The 27,617-nt window shown below is 43.1% G+C and overlaps 1 protein-coding gene across 1 annotated transcript in view; it reads left to right on the top strand.

The window, feature by feature from the left end:
• LOC122938347 (ATP-dependent 6-phosphofructokinase, muscle type-like) overlaps positions 1-27,610 on the top strand; it is a 38,423-nt gene extending 10,813 nt beyond the window's left edge. Inside the window, exons 3-12 of the mRNA XM_044293800.1 lie at positions 5,018-5,113; positions 11,437-11,510; positions 11,622-11,699; positions 17,222-17,411; positions 18,585-18,750; positions 22,636-22,680; positions 24,094-24,202; positions 24,570-24,665; positions 24,758-24,850; positions 27,482-27,610. Coding sequence (XP_044149735.1) covers positions 5,018-5,113; positions 11,437-11,510; positions 11,622-11,699; positions 17,222-17,411; positions 18,585-18,750; positions 22,636-22,680; positions 24,094-24,202; positions 24,570-24,665; positions 24,758-24,850; positions 27,482-27,610 — 1,076 coding nt within the window. The remainder of the gene's footprint in view (positions 1-5,017; positions 5,114-11,436; positions 11,511-11,621; positions 11,700-17,221; positions 17,412-18,584; positions 18,751-22,635; positions 22,681-24,093; positions 24,203-24,569; positions 24,666-24,757; positions 24,851-27,481) is intronic.
• The last annotated feature ends 7 nt before the right edge of the window (positions 27,611-27,617 follow it).

Genomic DNA, 27,617 nt, shown 5'->3' with positions numbered 1-27,617 from the left:
GGCACTAATGGGGGTGCACCTAAAGCAGAGGCATTAGGGTCGCCTGAGGCAGGGTAATAGTGGTGATCTTAGAGCAGAGGTATTAGGGGGGCAACTAGAGAAGAGGCAATATTAGTGGTGCATTTAGAGTGGGGCATTGGGGGACATCTGGAGCTGTGGCACTAATGGGGGTGCACCAAAAGCAGAGGCTTTGGGGGAACCTAGGGCAGAGTCCCCTCAATGCCCCTCTGAACTCTGCAGAGAGCAGCACACATTCATAGATCTGTGTCTGCTATAAACAAATCCCATATTTCCTCTTTAGGCCTATTGCACACGACCGTATGGCTTTTTCAGTGTTTTGCAGTCCGTTTTTCATGGATCCGTTGTTCAGTTTTTTGTTTCCGTTTCTGTTCCGTTTTTCCGTTCCGTTTTTCCATATGGCATATACAGTATACAGTAATTACATAGATAAAATTGGGCTGGCCATAACATTTTCAATAGATGGTTCAGGAAAAAACGGAACGGAAACGGAAGACATACGGATGCATTTCCGTATGTGTTCCGTTTTTTTTGCAGATCCATTGACTTGAATGGAGCCACGGACCGTGATTTGCGGGCAATAATAGGACATGTTCTATGTTAAAACGGAACGGAAATACGGAAACGGAATGCATACGGAGTACATTCCGTGTTTTTTTGCGGAACCATTGAAATGAATGGTTCCGTATACGGACCGTATACGGAACGCAAAAAACGGCCAGTAAACGGGGGAAAAAAAGGCCGTGTGCAATAGGCCTTACAGTCTCCTACAGCTCACTACTGTCACACACCTGAGAAATCAGCCCAGCACCGCAGAGGAGTCTTTCTCTCCAGCAGCCAGTTTTCTGACAGCAGGAAGGGCAGAAGGATGGACAGACATGTTCTCTCCTCCTTCACTGTCAGCAGCGGGGACGTTTAGAAGATACTGTGGGGCCTCCTGTACAATTTACACTAGTAGGAGGCTGCATCGCTGTGCGATACTGCCACCTAGTGGCTACAAGAATTATCTCTCCTGAGAAACAAGAGAGTAATTACTCCTCAGTCTTATCTCTGGGCGCAGGAGACTGGGGACCCACTGAGGAAGCCCCCGCCTCCCTGGTGGGCCAGTCCAAGCCTGGTATCATCTATTGCAAACCTGAAAGCAGCAGTATAATTGCAATTTGGATCCCCAGTTAGTGCAGCAAGATGTAATAGGATTGTTCCTATTACCCAGGCTGTACACTCCCCTACTGGACCCTGTTCTGCTTCAATACTGTGAAATAATTCCTCCCTATCCTTTCCCTACACTTCTAAGGGCTGTTTCACACGAGCGAGTCCATTGCGGGAATCGCGCTCCGTGTTTGGGTGTGATCCTCTGCTCTGGGCTTGCAGGAGCGCACGGCATTATCATGATCTATTTGACCTTATTTCTACAGAATCATACTGACAGCTTTATGTCACTATGATTCTGTGGAAAAAAGGCCATGCAGAGACACATGGCGTTAGAAATCATGATAATGCAGTGCGTTCCCGCAAGTCCAGAGCGGAGGATCACACTCGCACACGGAGCGTGATTCCCGCAATGGACTCGCTCGTGTGAAACAGCCCTAATGGTCTTTTACTGAACTTCTATTCCACAAAATAAAAGTTTTCAAGTCTTTCCTAGCACTTTCCCAAACGCCTGCTGACATCTCTCCCTGCACGAAGTGCACTGGAAAGTGGCTGAATCCAAGATGGTTGAGGCTATTTATAGCGCTGTGACATCACAGGGCTGGCTGCTGATTGGCTGTATGCATGGCATTGTGGATGATCCTTCGTTCCCAGAGTTCTTTGCTTCGTGTCCTAACATGTGTAGCAGCCATTTTAGGAAAAAATTATTGATTCGTTACCACGAAGCGTCAGGAAATTCGGATTTGATGCAAATCAAATTTTTCCTGAAATTCGGATCGAATTCCACTTCATCAACTTCGATTCCCTCATCTCTAATTTTAATAGTTAAAACCAAAAACAACTTTTTTTTTTTGTCTCCCACCATCTCGCAGTGCTCAAGGAAAATAACAGCTCAGATGCCGTGGTCACAATTGACCATGGCATCTCAGGGGTTAAAAGTCAAATACTCTGGTTCCGGGTGTCTGCTTTGTAAAATAGCAGGCACCTTGTGGCCCTTCAACTCCTGAGAGGGTGGTCTCTTTAAAGATCCAACGTCCGCCAATAAATTTGCGGTAGTTGGTCGGGAAGGGGTTAATCAGTAACAACCGAGAAAAGCCTAAGTCAATCCTTTTTATCCCATAATCATAACCTTAGCCATTTATGGGTGGATTATTAATTACCAGCGAGAGCTACAATTTCGGGAACTGTGGAAAGTAAAGGAAGAACCAAATACTGCTTGTATTGCATTCTGTGGCACTGTATGTTAGAGGAATTGCTGCGCAGGATAGGTGATGAGTGTATGATCCCTGGGAATCCGACCTCTAGGATACACTGATTATGAGAACAGTGTGAATGGAGTGGTGATGCACACGTGTGACCACCGCTCCATTCACTTCAATAGGACTGCTGGAGATAGCTGAGCGGTGGTCAGGCATGTGCACCACCGTTCTGTTTACCGAGAGGACACCCGTTCTTCGAATTGGTGGGGACTTCATCGGCTAGTCCCCAGCGATCATACATCTATCACCTATGGGAAACCCCTTTTAAAGATTAGGTGCACCAATGCACATAAAATAATTAAGCAACTTTACAAATAGTCTGGAATAAAAATGTTTTGCTAGCTTGTGTGTACACTCCATGGATACAGACTACAGTCAAACCGTCTGATCCCTGCTTCTGACAAGCCCACCGATGGTAGTAGCAGGGGCAGATGTAATGAATTAACACCTGACTACAGGATAAGACCACACACAGGTTTGACTGTAGTCTGTTACTATGGAGACACATAGGTCTGCACAGGAGGCAGACAATGGTTGGGTGTATTGGATTTCAATATGACTGATTCTTTGTTCCTTCAAAGACAAAAATGCAGCCAGGTGTATTTAACCTCTTAATGACCAGCTATTGTTTTCAGCTTTACCTCTCCATGTTTAAGCAGCCATCATTTTGTTTATTTTCATTGACCATTGCTGCAAGAGAAATTGCAATTTTTTTTGTGCTGCTTGAGGGTACATATAAATTACTTCATAAATTAGAAAAAGAGATTTTTGCCATTTTTATTTTTTTTACTTTATTGTTTACACTGTACATATTTCACACTGAATAACCTGTTAAATGAGTTGTTCAGGTCATTTCGATTGTTTATACCTAATAAGTGTTTTGTTTTTGTTTTAGCTTTTACATATGTTTGCACAATGAAATTTGTTTATGAATAAAACTATTTTGTGATTTTTTTTTTTTATTTATTTAATTTGTTTTATTAAATTTTATTGTGTATTTTTTTTTTTTTTTTTTTTTTTTTTTTTTTTTTTATAATTCCATTAAGGGATAATTGCATAATTATTTTATACTTAAAATATATTAGCATACTCCTGAATGCTAATACATTATGCTCTGTGTCTGTATGGCACAGGCTGCAGTTAGGACAACACTAGTGGCACACAGGTGGATTACTGAATTTACAGTAGTGACTGCTGATGGCTCATATTTGCCATTAAGGCCACTGCAGCCACTTTTAATGTAATCTGCCACCAGTCTAATTGCAGATATTTGCCTGAGGTCTGCTGTTGGGGGGAAACATTGGAAGGACAAGTTGAGTTTTTCCTGTCCTGTTATATTAAAGATCTTTAAAGGCTATGGACACCTTTTGGGCTAAAAATTATTTTTGTAATAGGTTCCTAGTGCACTGTTTTGGCTTTTGCAGCTTCTATGTTTCACAATATCTAGTAGCTGCAGAAAGCCTGATTGCTTACTCTCCATCCCGTCTCTAATATCTCCTTAACCATCTTCTATGCTAATTTGTGCCCCAATTAAAGTTCAACTTTGGTCTGCGTATAAATTAGCTTACAAAATGGTTTTATAAGAGGTCAGAGGGCTGGAGAATGATTTATCACAGCTTTCTGTAGCTGTATAATTGCCAACAGTCCCGATTTTGCAGGGGCTATCCCTAAGGCCTCTTGCACACGAACGTGTGCACCCCGTGGTTGTGCTGCGGGCCGCAATGCACGAGCACAGTCCGTGGGGCAGCCGCAGCGGATCGCGGACCTATTCACTTTAATGGGTCCGCGATCCGGCCATGCCGCAAAAAGATAGGACATGTTCTATCTTTTTGCGGAACAGAAGTACGGGACGAAACCCCACGGAAGCACTCCGTAGTGCTTCCGTAGGGTTCAGTTCCGTGCTTCCATTCCGCATCTCAGGATTTGCGGACCCATTGAAATAAATGGGTCCGCATCCGTGATGCGGAATGCCCACGGAACGGCACCCGTGTATTGCGGATCCGCAATCCGTTCGTGTGCAAGAGGCCTAATTTTCAGAGACGGTCTCTACAAATTTGGGATCTCCTGAGCCAAAAATGGGCAGGGCTTATTTAAGTCCTGCCCATAAGTGGGTGGTCCCAGTCTGGTTGTTCCATGGTTGGTAAGTATGCGGCCGCTATGATTACAGGATTCCTTTTTTTTTTTTTTTTTTTTTTTTTTTTTTTCTGCCCAAAATACATAGCCATTAAATCTTTATTAAAAATCCTTACTATTATAGCGGCACTGATTTTACACTGCAATGCTAAGTGAGTGTCTGTCTGTGTGTATTGATATATGCAGTCTACCGCCATATTCATGTAGCTGTGGACTAGTCAACAGCTTCATTATTATTTGCCTATTTGAACCTTACAAGCTGCGTGGTATGAATGGAGGATTATGTTTGGCTGACTCTGCATAGAAAGTAGCAGCGACATTTTCACTTGTCATTCTGAAGGATACTGTGACTTACAAAACACCGCAGGATCCTTCTCCCTGCCTCACTCCGCAGGCTGCTCGGAAGGATTCAGGCTGTCAGTATCTGCTTTCATGCAAGGATTGTCGTTGCTTTACAGATAAGAAAATGTTGCGAGGATCTAAGCACCATGATGCCCAGACTCTGGGAATTGGCAAAGCTATTGCAGTACTTACATCAGGAGGAGACGCTCAAGGTAATTCTTATTGTGTGATATCCCTTTACTCTACTGTTCTTCATTGTTTTGGTTCCTCCTCGGCTTAAATCGACTCTTTGGAGAAATGGCATGGCGCTAACAACCCCCCTCTGTGCAGGGCACTGCAGCACAGCTCCATTCATGCGAATAGATCATCAGGGGTCCCACAGTCGGACGTCCACCGATCAGGAAATGGTGACATCTCTTAGTTAAATGCCTCTCTGCATGTTCTTTCAAATCTGAATGAGACTGAAATTGTTAGACTCTCGACTAATATTGCTGGATGGCTGTGCCTTTAAGAGGTATCTACATATGGTATACATTCAAATTCACATCTCGTTCCCCAATACATATAGTTGTAGATCACTGATTTTAAGGGCTCATGCACAACAAACGTATTTTGTTTCTGTGTCCATTCTGGGGTTTTTTGTGGACCGTATGTGAAACCATTCATTTCAATGGATCCGGAAAAAAAAAAACGGAAGTTACTCTGTGTGCATACTCTGTGAATGGTTCCGCATAAGGGCTACAAAAAAACTGAATATGGTTGTGTGCATGAGCCCTAAGAGCTTATGCACACAAATGTGCAATTCCGTAGCCCCGCAAAAAAATAGAGCATGTCCTATTCTTGTCCGTTTTGCGGACAAGCATAGGCATTGTTACAATGGATCCGCAAAAAAAAAAAATGATGCAACACGCATATCATCCTTATTTATTGCGGATGTGCGTTTTGCAGACATACGGTCATGTGCATAAGCCCTAATATTGTTACCACTGTGCTGGTGTGAGTAATATCAAAAGCTGGTCAGGGAAGCCTAGAGATTTTGGTTGGGAAGAGCAATAGTGTTCAGTGTGGTTACAGTAGACTGAGAAATCTACAGTAAAAAATGGCCGATTCTCATAGACCACAATTAATTCAGGACATGTCAATCCAGCCCCTCTCCCCACCACTGACTGCTATCGGAAGAGAGCTGTCAATCAGTGGCAAGGGTTCGGGTTCTGATTGCTCATATATATGAGGACTCCCAGGCGCGGGCACTGTATCGAGTGGACTACAGCAGTCGGCCTGCGGTGATGCAGCTCAATACAGTTTGGTTAATTCCAGAAAGCGACCCAACATTTTGGGCAAGTCCTCTGTCACTTCAGATAGGGCAGCATACAACTGCTGACAAATTAGGACTCCTTTATTTTTATCTCCAAGCTTGAGAACATCTTATGCGGAGGAAGAGATATCCATTCCTCCACGCTGACAACTTGAGAGAGGGTAGTGACAACCACGCTGAAACCCCATTCTTGTCACTTTTTAGCCCCATGGGGAGCATACTGATATTCTCTAAGATGAAAAATAGACTTGCACTTATAAGAATAAGGCTTCAAATTTTCTGACCCTGTTATAGTTAGTTGCTGACAAAAAATAACGCACCAAGGATTTGTTGGATTAGAAGGAAACTTTCTATGTGTGAATGTAATGGTGATGGCTATAAGTGATTACAATGTTAGATCAAAAGGATACGTTTCTAGAGGACCCTATTGGGCCGCCTCAAGCTGAGATATGGTTGGGCATGGAGGTTCTGTATCCCATCCTGCCGCATATTTGCCCACAGATGTTGCAGCTGGGCCCATAGATACTGCACACTCGTAGGTTGCCGAAGCTGGCGTCCCAGCCGGTCCCATAACCGGTCCCATAAATGCTCGATTGGTAAAAAATCTGGCGATTGGGCAGCCAAGGAAGTGTTGCAGTCTGACATTCCTGTGAAACCCTTGCTGTGTGCGGACGAGCATTAGGCTACTTTTAAACTTGCTCTGTTGTTTTCCGGTACTGAGATCCGGCAGAGGATCTCAATACCGGGGGAAAAAACGTTTCCGTTTTGTCCTAATGCATTCTGAATGGAAAGAGATTCGTTCAGGAGGCATCAGGATGTCTTCTGTTCTGGCAGCATTCTGTTTTGTGACCGGACACAAAACCGCTGCAAGCCGCTGTTTTGTGTCCGGTCATAAAAACGGAAAAAAAAACTGATCCGGTACTGAAAACAATGTAAGTCACTGACGGGTCCGTTTTTAGGAGCCTAAAGGAGCTCCATCACTAAATACATTGAAAGTCAGTTTCCCGTTCTGATTTCACACAACCACATCCTAACGGAACGGATGCATCCTGATGTGCAAAATCTAAACGGATCCGTTTAATTCCGGTATTGGGATCCTCTGACGGATCTCAGTACCGGAATTAACAACACAAGTGTGAAAGTAGCCTTACCCTGCTGAAAAATGCCGGTTGGAAGGCCTGCCATGACGCTTACATTTCTGCCTGGGTACGTTATTTTTTTTGCCAACATTGGTGTCCCAATATACAGGGAAACGTACTTGTTATGTCTTGTTTTTTCCTTGCACAGATAACGTCTGCAGTATCTCTGGCCTCTTAGAGGGGTCCACAGTATAGGTGATAACTGTATGCTCACTGGGAGTCCGACCGCTGGGACCAGATATGGCACAATTTGGCAGCCAGAAGGGGGATATATTTAGGTACAGTTAATATTCAGCATTCCCTGTTACAATTCCACTATGTTACCCAGCTTTCCTGGGATCCTGAAAGGCAAATATCACATAATTTGGGGGCAAGAATGGGCTTTTCTTTTAGGTACATTGAGCATCCAGTACTCCCTATTACAGCTCCTGATGCTGTTACCCAGCTTTCCCGGGATCCTGAAAGGACAATATGGGGTGGTGTCATATTATTTGGGAGCAAGAAGGGGGATTTATTAGGTATATTTTGTATTTAGTAGTCCCCATTACAGTTCCACATGCTATGTTACCCAGATTTTCTGCAAACCTGAAAGGCAAATATGGGAATCTGTCCTACTACTACTACTGGTACTAAGGGAGATTCTTTATAACAAAATGACCACGTTCACTGTGTAGACAAAGTATGGAATCTAAACCCAGCCATTTCCTTCTAACATTCCTGGCTCACATGTTCTAGCATCAGATGGGGAGAACACATGCTGCATCCGAAAAGAAGAATACTCCGATTTTCTGTTATATTTTTTATGGTCTGCAGTTGTGATGTAGGACAGGAGAGGAGCAAGAGAAACAAAGAGATTGTTACATGTTCTTTTACTAATTGTTCATTTGTTTGGATTATGGTTTAGTGTCCCTTTTAAGGATTAATTTGGACTCTAATCTTGAACTCTGTTAACAAGATTTCTGAGGCTGGTGACTAGAACAGACTGTACAGTGGAGGCAACTGAGGCCTCATTCACACGATTGTTGTTTGGGTCCGCATCCCAGCCGCATTTTGTGCTGCTCGGATGTGCACCCATCCACTCCAATCCGTTCCGTGGCCCCGCAAAAAAAAAAATAGAACATGTCCTATTCTTGTCTGTTTTGCGGACAAGAATAGGCATTTCTATTATGGGCGGCGCGTTCCGTCCAACAAATTGCGGAATGCACACAGCCAGCATCCGTGTTTTGAAGATTCACAATTTTCAGACTGCAAAACACGGCGCGGTCGTGTGTATATAGCCTTAGTCTGCCTTTTCTGAGTTGAGTCTGGCAGCTGATTTTTCCCTTCACCCGTTTATTACATGTATATGCTACTCCAAGCCAATAATGCACATGTATCGAGGACTGGGAGAGTTAGTTGTAGGGCTGTAATATGCTGCCCAATGTTCGAGCAGCGCGATTGCCGATAACACATCCATCAGTGCTCGTTTTCACTGGCCTGATTACACAGACCGATACAAACTGAATGTTGGTGGAACGATTGCTCCTGCAGTCAATCCTCCCTTATTCAGTTCTTTTGATTATCTGCGGCACATCCCTGATTACACATTGGAGATGTGCTTCCGAAAGCTGATCATCTTTCATCCTGAAGAAAGATACCTGTCAGCCAAAAAACTAGAGTTTTGTTCATCAGATGACCACCTCAGGATGGAACTGGCCAATTATTGGGGACAAATGTTTCTATGAATTCTAGTTCCTGATAATTGGCCCAAAAATTGTACGGTCAATAGGGTCGTAAGGGAGAGGAGAGAACAAAGGAGAGGTGATAACTAATTTTCTGTTGCTGCCTCAACTTCCCAGTTATCGGTTATTTAATAAATAGGGCCCTTCATAAAACCTCTCATATTTATATTATTAAAAAACAATACAAAAGCACTCTGCAAACATAGACTATATAAAATAATGATATATTTTCAATATAAATGAATATGAGAGACTTAGATTTGATCAAAATTATTTTTGCCCATCCACAACGTCACGGTGGCCTTCCTCTGAATGGGAACCTACTCTATATGATGCCTCTCTCTGTCCCAACAGGCCTCTGCTGTAGGGAGAGCAAGCTCCACATGTATAGACTGTGTCTCCTCTATTTATTACCCCTTTATGTGCCAGCAGGCCTCAAGTGCATTCAGAGAGAGCAGACTACAGCTATACATACTGCACTCATTAAAAACAGCCAGTGTTGCATTATGTTTGCTTTTACTCTAGGCCTGTTTTACACTTGCAGTAGAAAAGCTGGAAAAAAATTCCAAATGCAGGGGAATCAGAAAAAAACACAATTGTGCCATATTTTTATGGGTTTCGTTCTTACGGTGTTCCCAATGTGGTAACACTGAGCTGTTCCCTTCATTCTGCAGGGCATTACAGTTACAGCAATAACACATTTATATACTCTTTCTTCTTCTTTTTTTATGCTGAAAAAAATATACTTTGGAAAAAAGTATTTTTTTTTTTCTTCGCATCGCCATATTCTGACCCTCATAACTTTATGGAGGCTCATTTTTTGCAGGGTGATCTGTGGTTTTTAGTGATACCATTTTGAAGTGTGTATAACTATCACTTTTTATAAAAAAAATTGGGGGGAATATATAAAGCTGAGTGTATGTGTGTATGTATGTCCGCTAAAGGAATCTGCACGGTCGCATTTACAATCACGAAATTAGGCACACAGGTACATCAGGTGTCCGGGAAGGTTTAAGACCAGGTCTCAGCTCTCTAGGACGTACCGTTCCTGAGGTATTTCCCCCCCCCCCCCCCCCAAAAATGCAAATATGGCACCTCACATGACCTACATTACCCAATAGAAGCCTGCAGGTCTTTCTCTTCATATCCCGCTGCCATACACACAGTCACATGACCCTTATCAGCCAATAGTAAGCTTTAAAGGGGCAGGACGTTGTGGATGACACTGTTAAGGGAGCGGAGTGCTGTGGAGGTCACAGTTAAGGGGGCACCCTCAAAAGACGGACTTCAAAACCCCACCCCCGCTGTGAAGGTCATAGTTAACGGGGTGGGCTGCTGTGGAGGTCCCATTTTATGGAGGCTGAGCACTGGGGGGGGGGGGGGGCTGTGGAGGTCACTGTTATTGTGGATACGGTCTATCTTTTAACGACACACACAAACATTAAATAAAATAGATTAAATATACCCGCGCAAAGCCAGGTACTTCTGCTAGTGTTAAAATAAAAACATCCTATTCTCACCAGTGAATTGCCCGCTGTTTCGAGTGCCTCAGCTCTGGTACTCCACTGTTAAGATCTGTTAACATCACTGCAGCGATGCAATCACTGGCCTCAAAGTTATATGGCATGAGACCACTGAGGCTAGTGATTGTTGGCAGTGGTCATGTGACATAAACTACCCGTCACCACTGCGGCCCTAAAAACAGATCGGAGTTGAGGACGAGAAAAGCCTGGGAATTAAAGAGGTTGGCCCATCTGGGACATTGATGGCATATCATTATGATACACTATCAATGTCAGACTGCTGTGGCTACCACCTCTGAGACCCATCCCTATCTAGAGCACGGGGCTCTTGAAGTGAAGGTGAGCATATTGCGTATGCGTGGCGTTCTCTATATTCATCGATTTTGGCAGTTTGAAAATAACTGAGCGAGTGGACTTGCCTATTTTTGGAACTCCCATAGCGGTGAATAGAGAGCGCACTGCGCAAGCGCCGTTACCTCACCATTCACTGCTATGGGATTTCTGGTAATAGCCGAGCCAGCGCTCACCTATTTTTGGAAATCCCATAGCTTTAAACAGAGGATGGCTGCTCTCTGTATACGTCAGGGGTCCCATTCTGGAGATTGGACCGGTTCTCAGAGGTGGGAGCTGCACCTATCTCACACTGATGGTATATCCTCGTGATTTGCCATCGATGTCCCAGATTGGAATACTCCTTTAATTGGTGAGTATTGGATATTTTTTTAATTTTACCACATTTCGTTTTTCTGTAAAGTTTTAACTTGTGTGCAGTTTTTAATAATGTAGTGCATTTTCAAGACATAGGAAATATTTAATCCATATTATATTCATCACCAGGGATGAATGCAGCTGTACGAGCGGTGGTGAGAGTGGGAATTTACACAGGCGCCAAAGTCTTCTTTGTACATGAGGTCTGTATCTCTGTTTCCACACTGGTTTGCTGCTTTTGAATGGAATTTTGCTCTATACAATTTGGTGGTATGATTGCAATGAATACTTATTAAAGATTGTTGTTATTGTAGGGTTACCAAGGACTGGTCGATGGAGGTGAGAACATTCGAGAAGCCACTTGGGAAAGTGTCTCAATGATGTTGCAGTTGGTGAGTTTGATAGACTCGGTACCTTCATCATTTCTGTCTTCAAATTTTGTCTTGCCCATAAAACTGGCCAAGTACAGGTACAGTCTATACAGTTCATGATCAATGCTATGCTGCTATTTCCAACAAAACAAAATAAAATGAAATCGCGATTTAGAGCATGACGTTTGTGTCCCTCAAGTTTCTTATGTCTGTTTAGTGTCTGTTTTGCCCGAATCTCTTTGTGTTGCTTTGACTGTGAAATATTTAAAATGTCCACAACATTTTTTTGTGTTTGCCAACCTCTACCTATCAAGAAGAGCAACAAAAATCCTGCTAAGGCAAGGAGTGGAACAAACACTAGCTAATTGGTCTTCTTTACTCACGGTGTATATGCCCATATTGCCCGGCAATTAATGGGACCTATGACAAGTGTTACTACCACGGCACCATTGTTAAACTTCTGTGCTGGTGACAAGCAGGGCAGGACAATGGCAGCACTGGAGCTGTATAATAGAGATCACGATAACCATTTTTTTTAATTTCTGTAAATTACCCCTAGACTGTGCATTCCAGCCTGAAAGGAAGTCTGTCATCAGGGCTTTCACTGTTAACCCAGGCACAAAGTCTTGTAGGGCTAGCTCATCTAAATGGAATGATGGCTTTTACTTAGCAGTCTGCTTCATTCTTGCTAAAAGGTGCTTTTAGTCTATATGCAAATGAGCAGTTAAGTGCACCGACGGTGGGCCTAGGATACTCTGTTCACCCTTGCTCCTCCTGCTTCATCTGCCAGCCCTCCCTCTCCTTCCTGATTATCAGGGCCAGGCAAAATGACTATGCAGGATCCTGACCCTGTCAATCAAGAACAAGAATGAGGGTCTGTCTCCGTCCATTCTGTAGTGGATGAAGCTGGTTATTGCAGTGCTGCTCCCATGGAAGTGAATCAGAGGCTAGGCCATCAATATGAATGTACCAGAAAACGCCCTAAAGAGGCAGTCCCTTTTCTCCCTGCTGCTTCCAGCGCTGAGCTCCTGTTCTCTCCACCACTGACGTTATCTTCCAGGATGCAGTGGTAATGTTACATGCACTCAGGTCACAGTGCAGCCAATCACTGGCCTCACCAGTATATGGGACTTCACCACTGAGGCAGCAGTGTAGGAAGCAGCAGGGAGAAAAGGGGTAAGTATTGATTCTTTAGTTTTTTTACCAAAGGTACAGAGGTTGCCTGAGTGTTTGTTTAACTTGGACAGCCCCTTAAAGGCTGTGGACATGAGGCACTTTTTTATAATTGGATTTTAGACATTTTGCACTAAAAATCTTTTTTTCAGTTGGTCTTTATTAGATTTTTTTTCAGCAGTTTCTGTGGTACATATGGTTAAAAAAATCTGTCTATTTGAAGACTATCTCTCCTGAGTTCCATGTAGAGCTTTTGTCTGTGATTTTTGTGACCTTATAAACACTGATAATAGCTAAACTTTTATCAAACTGATAAGATTGAGGTAACCGATAAGAGTTCTACATGAAACATCAGCTGATGAAACAACATGAAGAGAGAGTCTGAAAACAAACTGATTTTTAAACGCATGCATCATAGAAACTGCTGATTATTTATTTATTTTTATACTAAAGACCAATTAAAAAAATGTTTTTTAGCCCAAAATGAGTAACACGCAGCTTTAAATATTATACTTAAATATTATATCAAAAGCAGCCCATCCACAATAATATTTCAATGTGGAGAGAACACATGCTACCTGACCGGCATCACCTTCCAGCTTCCTCAAGGGTGTTTCCTAGAGGACAACCCTTGAGGAAGCAGCAACAGAGTGCAGCAGATTCCAGAGAGCAACAGCTGAGACCATCTCCATGAAAATAATGGGTCCAGTAGCAGCCTCCACCATTATACATATTCCTTGCACATATGAGAGGTTTTGGAAACAACGAGAGGTGATCTAATCAGCCATGCGCTTCATGCTCATGGATTCATATAAATTCCATCAGTGTTTTGTCCATAATTCACCATTCTCCCCATTGACCACTGCAGACAGAGTGGTCCTGTCCTATATCATATGACCATCTCATGAGGTGAATCATATTGAGCTATATCTGTCCCGTCATCCATAGCTGTATTCATTTTTGAATCCTTCATTCACCTTCATCATTGATTGTTTATAAATTGTAGTGTTAGATTTTTTCCTTGACAGATAATTCTTAATTCCCAATAAACTTAAAGAAGATGACAATTGCTTTTCTGGAAATCTTTAAATAACTTTCACAGTTGCTTGTGAGATGTTTGCCCTATTAAAGTGGCATTGAGACAACTTGACATTTCTTTTGGGCTACCGCTTGTCAGGATAGGATACTTAAGTCTGTTCATCTTCCCTAGCCAAAGAGTTACACTCAATGTCAATGTCAAAGACAAAAATCAAAGACAAAAATAACTTGCCATTTTAGTGCCAGACGAGGTCAAAGTTCTAAGCGGAGTCTAGTTTCAAATGGCACACATAAATAGACTCGATACCTTTGACCTTTGCAATTAACACTGGTAACGTACATACCAGTAATTTTAGAAATACATAATCATCAGACTGGAGGTACAGATCCTGTATGATGATGCATAAAGGTCCATTTGCAGATAAACTGTAAAACTCCTTATTAGCATTGATGCCTTGTAAATGCTGTGCTGCAATGTTTGATTATAATGAGTACAAGAGACAGAGTTTTCTGCTACTTCTGACTGTGATAACTATAGATTACAGTGAGTAACGGTCATTGAAGGTGGCCATAGCCGTAGAGATCATTCTGAAGTTCTGTTTTATTTTAGTTGTCCATCTTTTAATATGGGGGGGGGGATCTACGGAACCAAGGTGGACAGGAGGTGATCTAATGGAATGTTTGTGTATAGGGGTGATCTGGGGTGTATAATGGGTGAGTTGATGGAATGTTTGGTGTAGCAAGGTGATCTGGGGTGCAAAGAGGGTGATCTATATAAGGATGTGTGTACAGGGGGTGATCTATGGAACTTTGGGTGTATGGGGGTGATCTGATGGAAAGTTAGATGTATAGGAGGTGATCTGATTGAACGTTGGGTTTATAAGGGGTTATCTGTGGAACATTGGGTGTTAAGGGGGTGAACAGATGGAAGGAAGAGGGTACTGACTTAGGCAAGGGCTGCAGTGTAACTAAGCACAGTCTGTCCACCATCCCACCATGTATTGACTGTCTCCGGTGAGTGATAGAGTTCCCAATGCCGTTATCCCCAACTGTCTATTCCCTGAGGATAGGCCATCACCCCTTTAATTTAGTAGTTATTTGTTCCTTCCCTGGAGGCAGCCATATTGGAGACACACCCTTCCTGTGTTGCCAGTATTAGGATCAGCACCATTTAGGAGTCAAGTGACAGAGAAATGTCATTGATTATTATACAGTAGTCTGCCGTAAGCAATAAATACAACGCCCTCGTCCAGAGACCTGGGAGTTACAGGGGAGCTGCATGCGAAACCTAACCTGTGTGTATGGTGTTACGGCCCTTTTACATGGGCTGATGATCTGGAACAAACATTTATAGAAAAGTTTATTCAGCCAATCATCAGCCAGTCTACGCCCCACTAATCAACCGACAAACCCTTTTTATGCAACCACAAAAATCACCGCTTGTAGGCATCATAAAAAGGGATATGCTGCCAACAATGTGCAAACTGTACGGGGGATGTACGATCTTACCAACAGTTGTTCATCCATCAAGCAACTTGCATGATTACTCCGTAAAGGCCTTTTAAATGAGTGCTGATCAACTCGTCATATTATCAGTCATGCTCGTTATGGCATAGGCCAGTAGTAGAGAACTGTAATTAAGAAGGTATTCTGGTAACTCCAAGTTATCTTCTATCCCTTGGGATTCACACCAATCATGAGAATGGGGGCTTTGTACCCCTCAGGCCCTCCCAAATGAATGGAGGAGCAGCAGGTTGAGCATTTGCACCACTGCTCCATTCCTCCATCGCAGTTGAAGATGAATGGAGTGGCAATGCGCATGCTCAACTTGCCGCTCCTTTCATTTCCTCGGGCTTTGCAGGGTGTGAGGCACATGTTCTTATCAGTGGGGGTCCTATGGCTGGATAGGGGATAACTTAAAATTACTCCTTTAAATATCCTAGTCTCTAATGAGACAACCACCAAAAATTGCGTTCAAAATCTAGAGCCTTATATAGAGGTGATCCTCTGAAAAAAACAGTCTAATAATGTGTGTAAAAGAATTGAAAATCTATCACAGAAATTCTGGTGTTAAAGGACTAGGCAATGTAAATGTTATCACGCTTCGCCCTGACTTCTCCTAAAGTCTTGCGCTGCACCGTGCGCTTCAGTATCCGGCACAGGAGCAGTACAGGAAAGAGGCTTGCTGGCAGTTCTCTTCTGTACTGCGCCTGTACCGGATACTGATGCACAACACAGTGATGCACAAGACTTTAGGAGAAGTCGAGGCCAGGTGTGATCCTGTTTTCACTGCCTGGTCCTGTCAATCAAAGTGCCGAGGGAGCTGAGTCTCTAGGTGTAACGGCAACGCCCCCATTGCTCCTAGAGGCTCATTTGCATATTTTAAAACATAATTTTTCTCAGCAACGCGGGCACATATTAACATGGGACCAACACAGATGCCTTCAGCTGCCAAGCGCACATGTAACAGGTCAGTCAGTGTCATAGGTACAAGTCTGCTGACAGATGCCCTTTAATTATGGGGTAGTCTTTCTCAGAGAGACAGTCTTTTGCAGATGTTTTATTGTATATACAGCAAAGCTGAAAAATTCAGCCTACTGTGCTAATCTAGTGCTCTGTGGGAAAACTGCAATTATTTGGTATGGATAGTCATACAAAAAAATAAAAATAATAGGTTTATAATAAAAACATATAAAAAAAAAATCTGAATATATTATAAATGCATATAAATGTGTATTCCTCATGCCGAGGCAAATATTGTGCACACAGCAACCACACAGCAACAAATATTGTGCACACTTGCTATATTTATGAGAAAATTGGGGGTTCAAGTAAAGAACCCCCCACCAATCAGTAATTCTTAAAAGTTAAATATAAAACATCTAAAAGCACCTAAATGTGAAATATCCCTAAAATTACTAAACCTTATACTTTACCAGCATTAATTATAAAGCGTGTCTTTGGGAGGCAATTGGATCACCAAAATTATCTTTGTCCCTCTTCGGTTGCACATCGGTGTAGTGAAGCTGTGGTTATCACCTCCAAAAGCTGAAGAAGAGAAATCTAGGTTTTGTAATATAATGGATTGCTGAAAAACCTCTTCTACCTGTGTTATCATGGACAGCTACAACATGGGCATTTACCTGCTTCCTGTGTCATCCTGGGGCATTATTGGTATTACATAGATTGGGCTAATTTCTCGTACGCGTTCTGTCTGCTACCCGCAGTTGATTTTCCTTCTCTTTGTGAATGTAGAGGTGACATACAAGCTTCATTTATTTATAATGCTTTCATTCATTCGATTTATTCCAACTATATCTCTATATTTATAGGGCGGTACAGTAATAGGAAGTGCTAGATGTCAGGATTTCCGGAGCCGAGAGGGCCGCCTTAAGGCAGCATGCAACCTAATCAAAAACGGGATTACCAATCTTTGTGTCATTGGTGGAGACGGCAGCTTGACGGGAGCAGATACTTTCAGAGCAGAGTGGAGCGGACTGCTTGCTGACCTGGTTAAAGCAGGTAAATCCTCTGAGATTCAGATGGTCTGCCGAACGTTTAGAAAATAGCGAGCACAATGAAAGATAATGCAGCAGAGATGGGAAATGGCATGGCTGCCTCCCTCATCTGCCGACATCAAAGTCGCTGAGATATGGGTTTGTCCGGCAACAGGTTCCTAGTAGCTAGAATAAGTCTTCAACTAAAGAACTTAAAGATGGTTTGTCATCTCTACTGACTTGTCTGTGTTAGTAACTACTTGTATTCATTCCCCTTGTAATAATGACTGGAGCATCTATTCTGATGACTCTATGATGTTACATTCCTTTATAATTCCCTCTAGAAGTTATGATTGACTTACTAGCAGTTTTTGATGAAGATCTAGATGGGTGTTACCAGTTGGGGGGTGTCCCTGCACAGTCTGACTTTATCCAATCAGTGCTGCCAGTGTCGGACTGTGCAGGGACAGCTGACTAGGACCAAACTCCTTTGCCGGCTGAAAGGATCTTGCTGATGAAAATATCCTTAAAGGGGTTTTCCAGGCTCCTATCCACAGGATAGGTGATCAATATTCAATCAGTGGGGGCCCTACACCCCACACCCCCAATAAGTCAGCTGTTCCCTGCACCTCCAGCCCTGGAACTAGCACTTTGAGTGGAGCAGCTCCATTCATGGTGTAGTGGATATGCCAGGTTACTGCAGCTTCCATTTATTTCAGTGAGGCTGAGCTGCAGTAACCCAGCACGGCCATTACATTTTCAACGGAGATGTGTTTCCTACTTCATTCAGGAGCTAATTCGGGCGACCCAGGCGCAGGAGGTGTGGTGTGGGTGTCTTGAGCTTTATCCCACATTACCCTCCTGGGTGAAGTGAGTCACTAATATTTTTTATTTTATACGTTATTATTTACATTAGTACTTGATTTCATATTCTCTGATTCTGAGGGCACACACTCTCTTAGAGTATGTAAGTACCACAGGCTCCATAGATTCTATTAAAGGAATCCACACAACCTCAAACCGTATCCAAGGAATTTTGGCGCCTCCCCCCTGGTCTTTTTTTAGCGTTTCTACGCAACACCACTTTTCTTCTCTAAATGACAATACACCAGTATGATGTATTGAAGTGACCATCATACAAACTTTTTACTGCTCAGTTTCACGTGTGGACATTATTTTTGTCTTTTTTATTCTATAGGAAAAATTACTTCTGATGAAGCCGCCAAGTCTAGTTACCTAAATATTGTTGGGCTGGTGGGCTCCATTGATAATGATTTCTGTGGAACCGATATGACAATCGGAACCGATTCCGCTCTTCACAGAATTATGGAGATAGTGGATGCCATTACTACAACAGCACAAAGGTAAGACTGAAGATGTGTTAGAATGAACTGGAACTAGATCAGTGGTGCCTTATTTTAATGCAGCCTTCAAGAAGACATTCATTTCAATTTTTTTCTACACATTAATTTAAAGGATAACTGTCATGTTTTCATTAAAAAATCTATTTTAACATATGTTATTATTATTATTTAACATATGACCTTCTCAAGATGGCTCCTCTGCCAGTTCTCTGAGGCCAAAACTGTTTTCCCTCACTTCCAATACACACTTTCTGTAGCCAGCAGCTCCCTGCCAGCCAATCAGATCGGATTACCGAGACACACCTCCTCACTCTGAAGCCTATAATGCAGGCATGCAGTGTGAAGGACCACCCCTCTGTCTTCTGCTTATACTAAAAGGAAGACAGTCAAGACCTAGCAACTGTTTTTTAAGGGAGCAGTGGAAAGGGACAGAGGACATTAATGAAAGCTGTTAATGTAAGGTAATTACAGATCTTTTGACAATCATTGACAGACTAACTCAGGTATACATGCCCAGCTCTAATAAACTAGCAAATAAAATAAAAATATGACAGTTATCCTTTAAGGAACAGGCGTAGTCCCTTGCTTCCAGATCAGTGCAACCAAATGATTTGGACTTTCATAAGATTATCTTATGCATATTTTGCTGGAGGATATACAGTGTATACTATTTACTTCTCTATTTACTATTTACTTCTCTACGTTCTGATAAGATAACTGTGGCACTTGATAATCAGGTTTCAGTCATGCCAGAAATTTTACTTGCATACTGTCCCCGTTCACTCTACAAACATGTTGAAAAGAAGCTTGTTCTTCGGAGGCAGGGCTGACCCAGTTCACACAAGGCTTTCTCCATTTAGTGTGCTTACTCCCATGTTGGCCTCACCTACGTCTGCAATACATCCAGGGTAAATGAAAAGCTGCATCTTGCCGGGGGACCTGCAAGGTGAAAGATATCCAACTAAACTAGGTAACCCATAGTTACAAAATTAGAACTATACCGGAACTGAGATGTTTACTTTCAAAGAGAATGTATCATGTATATATCTTTTTCTAATCATTTTTTTTTTTCTTCTGATGTTAGATTTTTTTCTTTTTATTATTTATTGTACATAATTATGAGCACATCTGGGCTGCAGTTAATAGCATTCAGATATTTGCTTGGACCAAGATTGTTGTAAGCATGCTTTGTGACCTGTGCAGCGGTCATTGTGCAGAGAAGGGGGAGATAAGCTTTGTCCATCACCTATTGTCAATTGGGTTATACTGTGTTATCTGACACATTCACTTTAACATAAACCTCCATCTTGGAATCAGTTGCACTAAAGATTCGTCTAATAAGGGTGCACTCACACAACTGTATGTATTTTGTGGTCCGCAAAAAATACGGATGACGTCTGTGTGATCCCTGTGTTGCATCTGTTTTTTGTTTTTTTGTGGACCCATTGTAACAATGCCTATTCTTCTCTGGTATTGGAATTGTTTCCGCTTATATTTGCTGTTATTCTGGTAATAACATTATACTATTGAAGGTAAGGTGTAAATGCTTAAAGGGATGTTCCTATCTTAACCCTTTTGCTCCATATGACAGATATATCTGTCTTAGGCTGGGTTCACACAGGCGTGTCCGGATGCGTCCCAGTGTATTGCGGCAAACCCGCGCGATTAGGTACGCAATTGCAGTCAGTTTTAACTGCGATTGCGTTCCGATGTTCAGTTTTTATCGCGCGGGTGCAATGTGTTTTGCACGCGCATGATAAAAAACAGACTGTGGTACCCAGACCCGAACTTCTTCACAGAAGTTCAGGTTTGGGTTCGGTGTTGTGTAGATGTTGTTATTATTTTCCCTTATAACATGGTTATAAGGGAAAATAATAGCATTCTGAATACAGAATGCTTAGTAGGTGATCAATGGAGGGTTAAAAAAAATTAACTCCCCTGCTCCTCTTCCCGGTCTCTTCTTTACTTCTTTAATGATGAACTACCGGCTAAAGGACCTGTGGTGACGTCAGATCACATGCTCCAATCACATGGTCCATCACCACGGTAATGGACCATGTGATTGGAGCATGTGATCGGACGTCACCACAGGTCCTTTAGCCGGTAGTTCATCATTAAAGAAGAGACTGGGAACTACGCGATCAAGAGGAGAAGGTGAGTTAATTTTCTATTTATTTTATAACCCTCAGTTGATCACCTACTAAGCATTCTGTATTCAGAATGCTATCATTTCCCTTATAACCATGTTATAAGGGAAAATAATACAGTGAATAGACTGTCACCTAGCAACCATGCGTGAAAATCGCACCGCATCCGCACTTGCTTGCGGATGCTTGCGATTTTTTACTCAGCCCCATTCACTTCTATGGGGCCTGCGTTGCGTGATAAACGCACAATATAGAGCATGCTGCAATTTTCACGCAACGCATAAGTGATGCGTGAAAATCACAGCTCATGTGCACAGCCCCATAGAAATGAATGGGTCCAGATTCAGTGCGGGTGCAATGCGTTCACCTCCCGCATTGCACCCGCGCGGAAATCTCGCCCGGGTGAACTCAGCCTTAGGCCTCATTCACATGTGTTTTGGTCAGTGATTTCAAAACTAGGTGCGGCTTTAAACGCAGAACAGGAGCAGATATCTTTCCCTTTATACCTTATGTCTGTGGAGGCTCCAATCCTGGTTTTGGCTCACAATCACTGACGTGTGAATGAGACTTTACACTCACTGGTTATGTATGTAGCGAGCTCACAAGCCCACTCCTCACATGGGGAGTGCTGCTGTATAACGGCTGACACCTGCCAGCAATGACCAGGATCTGAGATCCTGGTCATTTAAACCTTCAGGTGCCAAAGTCAGCAGCGACCGTCTCATCTCACTGGCTACAGAAAAGTTTTTAAAAAAAAGTTATGGCTCTTAGAAAGAAGGAAGGAGAAAGCAAAAAAATGAATGTGCTGCTTCCTTAAAATAGCAAAGAATATCATGGAAAATATAAGTGATATCCAAAACAGTGAGGGTCAGAGTTCAGGGTCTCCAGTCATTCCTTAAAATGAAGGGACTGAGGTTTCTTCGCATTGTACCTGCGCTTCCAGACATCTGCTGGAACACTGCTCCATTCCAAGTGAAGCATTACTGTGTCTGGAAATCTGTATAGGAGCCGTTCACAGAAAAGGGATCCTAAGCAGGGGCGTAACTAAAGTCTCATGGGCCTTGGCGCAAGAGTTCAACTTGGGCCCCCTTCCCTTAGAGCTTTGTGGCCAGGGGCAGGGAAGCACGTAGCCTTTATGCTGCCTGAGGCTAAAATTCAACCCCCCCCCCCCCCCCATGCCAAATACCTGACCTAGCCCCTTTCCCTCTAGAGGTGTAACTTGCACTTTCCTGCATGCACTTTCTATAATAACGGTGTCTTCTTTTGTGGCACAAGGCACCATCTATAGCTTTTTCCCCTATAGATCCTAAGGGTAGGACCCCATTTTGTATGTCAAAGCAGGAAAGCTCTAACAAAGAAGAAGTCTCACATATGTGACCCATCCTTGTATTACATGGTTGGCCATTCATTTGTATGACCTGCCGTAGCTTTAGAAGTCAGCTGTTATCACCAGTAGTATCTGACGTGCACCCATAGCTATCGGCTGCACAGTGAGCTGACTGCAGTTTAAGCAGGGGTTCATGAGAAGGCCCCTTAATCTGTGAGACACATAAGTACTTGGGATTTGTAACTCCAGGGATCGAGGTAGAAAATCCAGCTTGCACAAACCAAGAATGTCTCGCAGTAGTTGTAGGCCATTGAGCCTTTGTTGGCTTTATATCCAGTATACATTTCTGAAAATATATTATAATAATTCAATTTTTCATGTGTAAAGCTCAAAATGAATTTTGTTTTACAGTCACCAAAGGACCTTCGTCCTAGAAGTGATGGGCCGGCACTGCGGGTAAGTCCTTACATAGGACCTCTCACCAGTTAAATATTTTATCTCTGCTGCTGGCTGTGCGTCCCTCCGCTCCCCGATGTGACAGTGAGAGCACAGCGTGGTCTTGCAAGATAAGGTACTGTATATCTTGTGCGATCACTCTGCACTTGCCGCTCTATCAATGTACACAATAATTGGATAGCATCAGAGCAATGACGATCACTGATGGTCACCCCTTGGATAACCACTGCCAATTTGGATATTAGGGGCAACAACAAATAAGCCCGTTTAACCGTGGGGTGACACAAAGGAAAAATAACAACAAAGGACTTAGGATCAACCCCAATTGCTGCAGGTACACAGTTTAGGGCTCTTTCACATCTGCGTTCTTTTCTTCCGGCATAGAGTTCCGTCGTCGGGGCTCTATGCCGGAAGAATACTGATCAGGATTATCCTAATGCATTCTGAATGGACAGTCCGTCCTTCAGGATGCATCAGGATGTCTTCCATTCCGGAACGGAACGTTTTTTGGCCGCAGCAAATAGCGCAGCATGCTGCGCTTTTTGCTCCGGCCAAAAACTTGGAACACTTGCCGCAAGGCCGGATCCGGAATGAATGCCCATTGAAAGGCATTGATCCGGATCCGGCCTTAAGCTAAACGTCGTTTCGGCGCATTGCCGGATGCGACGTTTAGCTTTTTCTCAATGGTTACCATGGCTGCCGGGACGCTAAAGTCCTGGCAGCCATGGTAAAGTGTAGTGGGGAGCGGGGGAGCAGCATACTTACCGTCCGTGCGGCTCCCGGGGCGCTCCAGAGTGACGTCAGGGCGCCCCAAGCGCATGGATGACGTGATCGCATGGATCACATGATCCATGCGCATGGGGCGCTCTGACGTCACTCTGGAGCGCCCCGGGAGCCGCACGGACTGTAAGTATACTGCTCCCCCGCTCCCCACTACTACTATGGCAACCAGGACTTTAATAGCGTCCTGGCTGCCATAGTAACACTGAAAGCATTTTGAAGACGGATCCGTCTTCAAATGCTTTCAGTACACTTGCGTTTTTCCGGATCCGGCGTGTAATTCCGGCAAGTGGAGTACACGCCGGATCCGGACAACGCAAGTGTGAAAGAGGCCTTAAACATTTTGAACTGGTGAGAGGTCCTCTTTAAAATAGAAATTCTATACCTTCAATTGTGCTATATTTTAATGAATGGAAGATAAATTAATTTAATAACGAGTCCTATTATATTCTTGTGTCGTAAAATAAACACCCGCACCTCACCTCCATGTTCACTAATAGGACTTATGGTAGGGGGTTATCCACTTAACCACGTTCATCAACCACAGATCCTTTACCTTTGAACACATTCTATGTCGTATAACGCCATGTCAGGAGTAAACCATTTGGAGTTCTCTTCTCTGTCACCTTCTAGGTATTTGGCTTTGGTAACTGCACTTGCATGTGGAGCAGATTGGGTCTTTATTCCCGAATCCCCACCAGAAGAAAACTGGGAAGAACATCTTTGCAGAAGACTGAGTGAGGTATCCAAAAAGTTTTTTATGGCATGGCTTTGTAATGGGTTTATGAAAACCCTCACTATAAGGCCTCACGCACATGAACATTGTTTGAGGCCCGGATGTGGACCCATTCACTTCAATGGAGCTGCAAAAATACATATTTTATTCTAGTCCGTATCACGGACAAGGATAGGACTGGTCAATTGAGGGCTAGACCTTGCATTCTGCAAAATGTGGAACGCACATGGCAGATATCCGTGTTTTGTGGATCCACGATTTGTGAACTGCAAAACATGGTACGGCTGTGTGCATGAGGCCTAAACCTGTAGTTTCAAAATCATCAAGTGCAAACTCTGCTGGTCAATATGCTAATGACACTTTTACTTTTTAGACCAGAGGCCGCGGATCAAGGCTGAATATTATAATTGTTGCTGAAGGGGCCATTGACCTGAATGGTCAACCTATCACATCAGAGGATGTTAAAAAAGTAAGTAATCTAGCTGAAATGCAATCCTTTCTATCGTCACAGTGGACTATTTCCCAATATTACAGTTTTAATTTTTCTAATAATTTTAACAGCTAGTTGTGAAGAGTCTTGGCTATGATACAAGAGTCACCGTCCTAGGACATGTCCAGCGTGGTGGAACACCTTCAGCCTTTGATAGAATTCTGGTAAGAACTTTTCTGGAGAGGGGTTATAGGGAATTAGATATTGCCAGGATTACTAGTTACAGACCGGTACATTCTTATCTTTAAAATCTGCTAATTATTGTTCAGCTTGTTTTTTCTATTGTTGAAAACATAAAAAATTTCCCCCAAAAAACATGCAAATTAATTCAATTTGTATGGTCACTGTCTTTATTTCCATGTATTAGGGCTGTGGAGCTGATAAGCCAAACCTCTGACTCCAACTGAGACTCCTTTGTTTTTCCATACTCTGACTCCAGCTTCTACATTAATGGCTCATGTGTGATAATTAGTAATAACAGATTTACTCTAGTAAGATTGTTGCATTGGGCTTTTCTTCAGCTTTATTAAGTACTAGCCTTAATACAGTCTTCCTTTTCTGTCTAGCGGTTCTGAGATGACTGCAGGTATGCCCAGTGGTGAACTTCCTAATCTGGTCTTTAGAGGAGAAACTTTACTACTGAGTAGCACAGATTCATTTTAACTAAAGGCCTCGGAGCAACAGCATGAAGTTATTTAGTATTAAGCTGGCCATACACATTAGGGTTATGTTGTGTTTGGCCAACCATCAAACTTGTATGGGGCCTCCTGACCTTCCATCAACAGCTGATGTTGGGAATGATAAGGGTCATACATGTTTGATGTCAACTGCCCAATCTTTTTGTTCTCGCAAAGAGAAGCCAATGCCAGAGGTGTCTGGCAGCGGCTTTCTCCCCTCTCCCTATTCACTTTATATGCATACTCAGTATGGGAGGGTTGGGAGAGATAGTTGCATCCAAACTTACAAGTATGGCCAGTCTAGAAGGGAAATGGCCTGTCAAGCCAGTGATAGGATGCTGAAGCAGCAATAGAAAATCAGTTATCACCTCTCATTTGTTCTCAACCCACCCTTAAAATGGAACCCTTTACCAATGAAGGACTATGCTCAGGATAGTGTCCAACACTCTGCACCTAGGCTGATCAGCTCTGATGCTGGAACTACACAGCTCCGTCCGTTGTGCAGTGGGCAGATCTGGTTACTGCTCACTTTGAAGTGATTGGTAGCGGTGTTGCAGTAACCAGCTCTGTCCACTGCACAATCGACTGAGCCGTGTAGTTCTTGTCCAGGAGATACTGTAGATCAGCTGATCGGCTTGGGTGCAGGGTGTCCGTCCCCGCCAATCAGATAGTAATGGCCTGTCTTGAGGATAAGCTTTCACTAGTAGTGGGTTGGACACTGCTTCTTAGTATGATTAAACATTTCTAAACTTTCCTAAGTTCCCATGAAGTGAATAAAACAATTCTGCTTTCATATTAGTAAGGTATAATGTTTAATATTTTTATTTTGAAACTTGGGAGTTGGAGTCCGTAACATTTTTACCAACGCTGACTCTACCTAAAATTGTCTCCGATTCCACGACTCTGCTCCACAGTCCTGATTAAAGACGAGGCAGGAGCAGTCCATCGTTTACTTGTTTTTTGTGGTTTTTTTATATGGTGAAATTTTAATCAGTTGTTTCGTAGTATTCTTCATCTTGCAAGTACTGAAGTATAAACTTCTTCCTTTGTTGTAGTACATTGTTTTTATAAAATCATATAGAGTTAGGTCTATGGTTAGTCAGGTTTATGCTTATGATGAGAACATTAACTGGGTGCGACTGAACAATATATAACTACAATACAATTTCCGAAATTGACTTCATTCACAATTTTGTAGGCATCCAGGGTGAAATCTCCCAGCATTCTTTGCTGACTCGATAAGTATTCAGGCTTTACACTAGTCATTTGCATCCTGGGAGCTTTACAGTAATTTAAAGGTTTCTGTCTCCACACTTTTCACTATTAATAGGCTGACATTATAAATCTGCAAATGTCACCTGAATTTAACTCTGCTATTAATTTTTTTTCAGTGTACCCCCTTTTTTGTGCAATGATAACTTTTTGTATATGCTAATTAGCCTCTAGGAGCAGGGGGGGTTGCACCTGCTCCTAGAGGCTCTGTTCGACCACCTCTTTCCACTCCCTTCTACTCTTGATTGACAGAGCCAGGCCAGCGTTGGTCTCCTCCTGCTGGCCCTGTCTGCCGGGGAAATCTCGCGCCTGCGCCGTCCCTTTCAGTATTTGGCCCAGGTGCAGTGAGGGAAGGACTCTCGCCGGACTGCCGGCTTCCTCACTGCGCCTGCGCGCTGACTACTGAACAGGCGCAAGATCTCCCCTGCAGACAGGGCCAGCAGGAGGAGACCAACGCTGGCCTGGCTCTGTCAATCAAGAGTAGAAGGGGAGTGGAAAGAGGTGGGCGAACGGAGCCTCTAGGAGCAGGTGCAACCCCCCCTCCCCCGCTCCTATAGGCTAATTAGCATATTATAAAAGTTATCATTGCACAAAAATGAGAGCACACTGAGAAAAAAGAATAGCAGAGTTAAATTCAGGTGACATTTGCACATGTATAATGTCAGCCTGTTTAATAGTGAAAAGTGTGGTGACAGAAACCCTTTAATAGGGATTTCTCTGATGTCAATGGGGAAGCTGACAAGAGAGTGCCTTCTTTCATAGTTAACATATATTTCTCCAGTGGAGCCCAGTTTGTGAATATAGTGGAGTTAGCCGCACTAATAACAGGTCGTTCTGCTTATCTAGGGAAGTCGCATGGGAGTTGAAGCTGTGATGGCCTTGTTGGAAGGAACACCAGATACACCAGCTTGTGTGGTCAGTTTGTCTGGGAATCAAGCAATCCGCTTGCCTTTAATGGATGTGTTCAAGTGGTAAGACGCTG

Source organism: Bufo gargarizans, chromosome 5 (genome assembly GCF_014858855.1).
Source record: "Bufo gargarizans isolate SCDJY-AF-19 chromosome 5, ASM1485885v1, whole genome shotgun sequence".
Classification (NCBI taxonomy): domain Eukaryota; kingdom Metazoa; phylum Chordata; class Amphibia; order Anura; family Bufonidae; genus Bufo; species Bufo gargarizans.
This window is presented reverse-complemented; position numbering and strand designations above follow the sequence as displayed.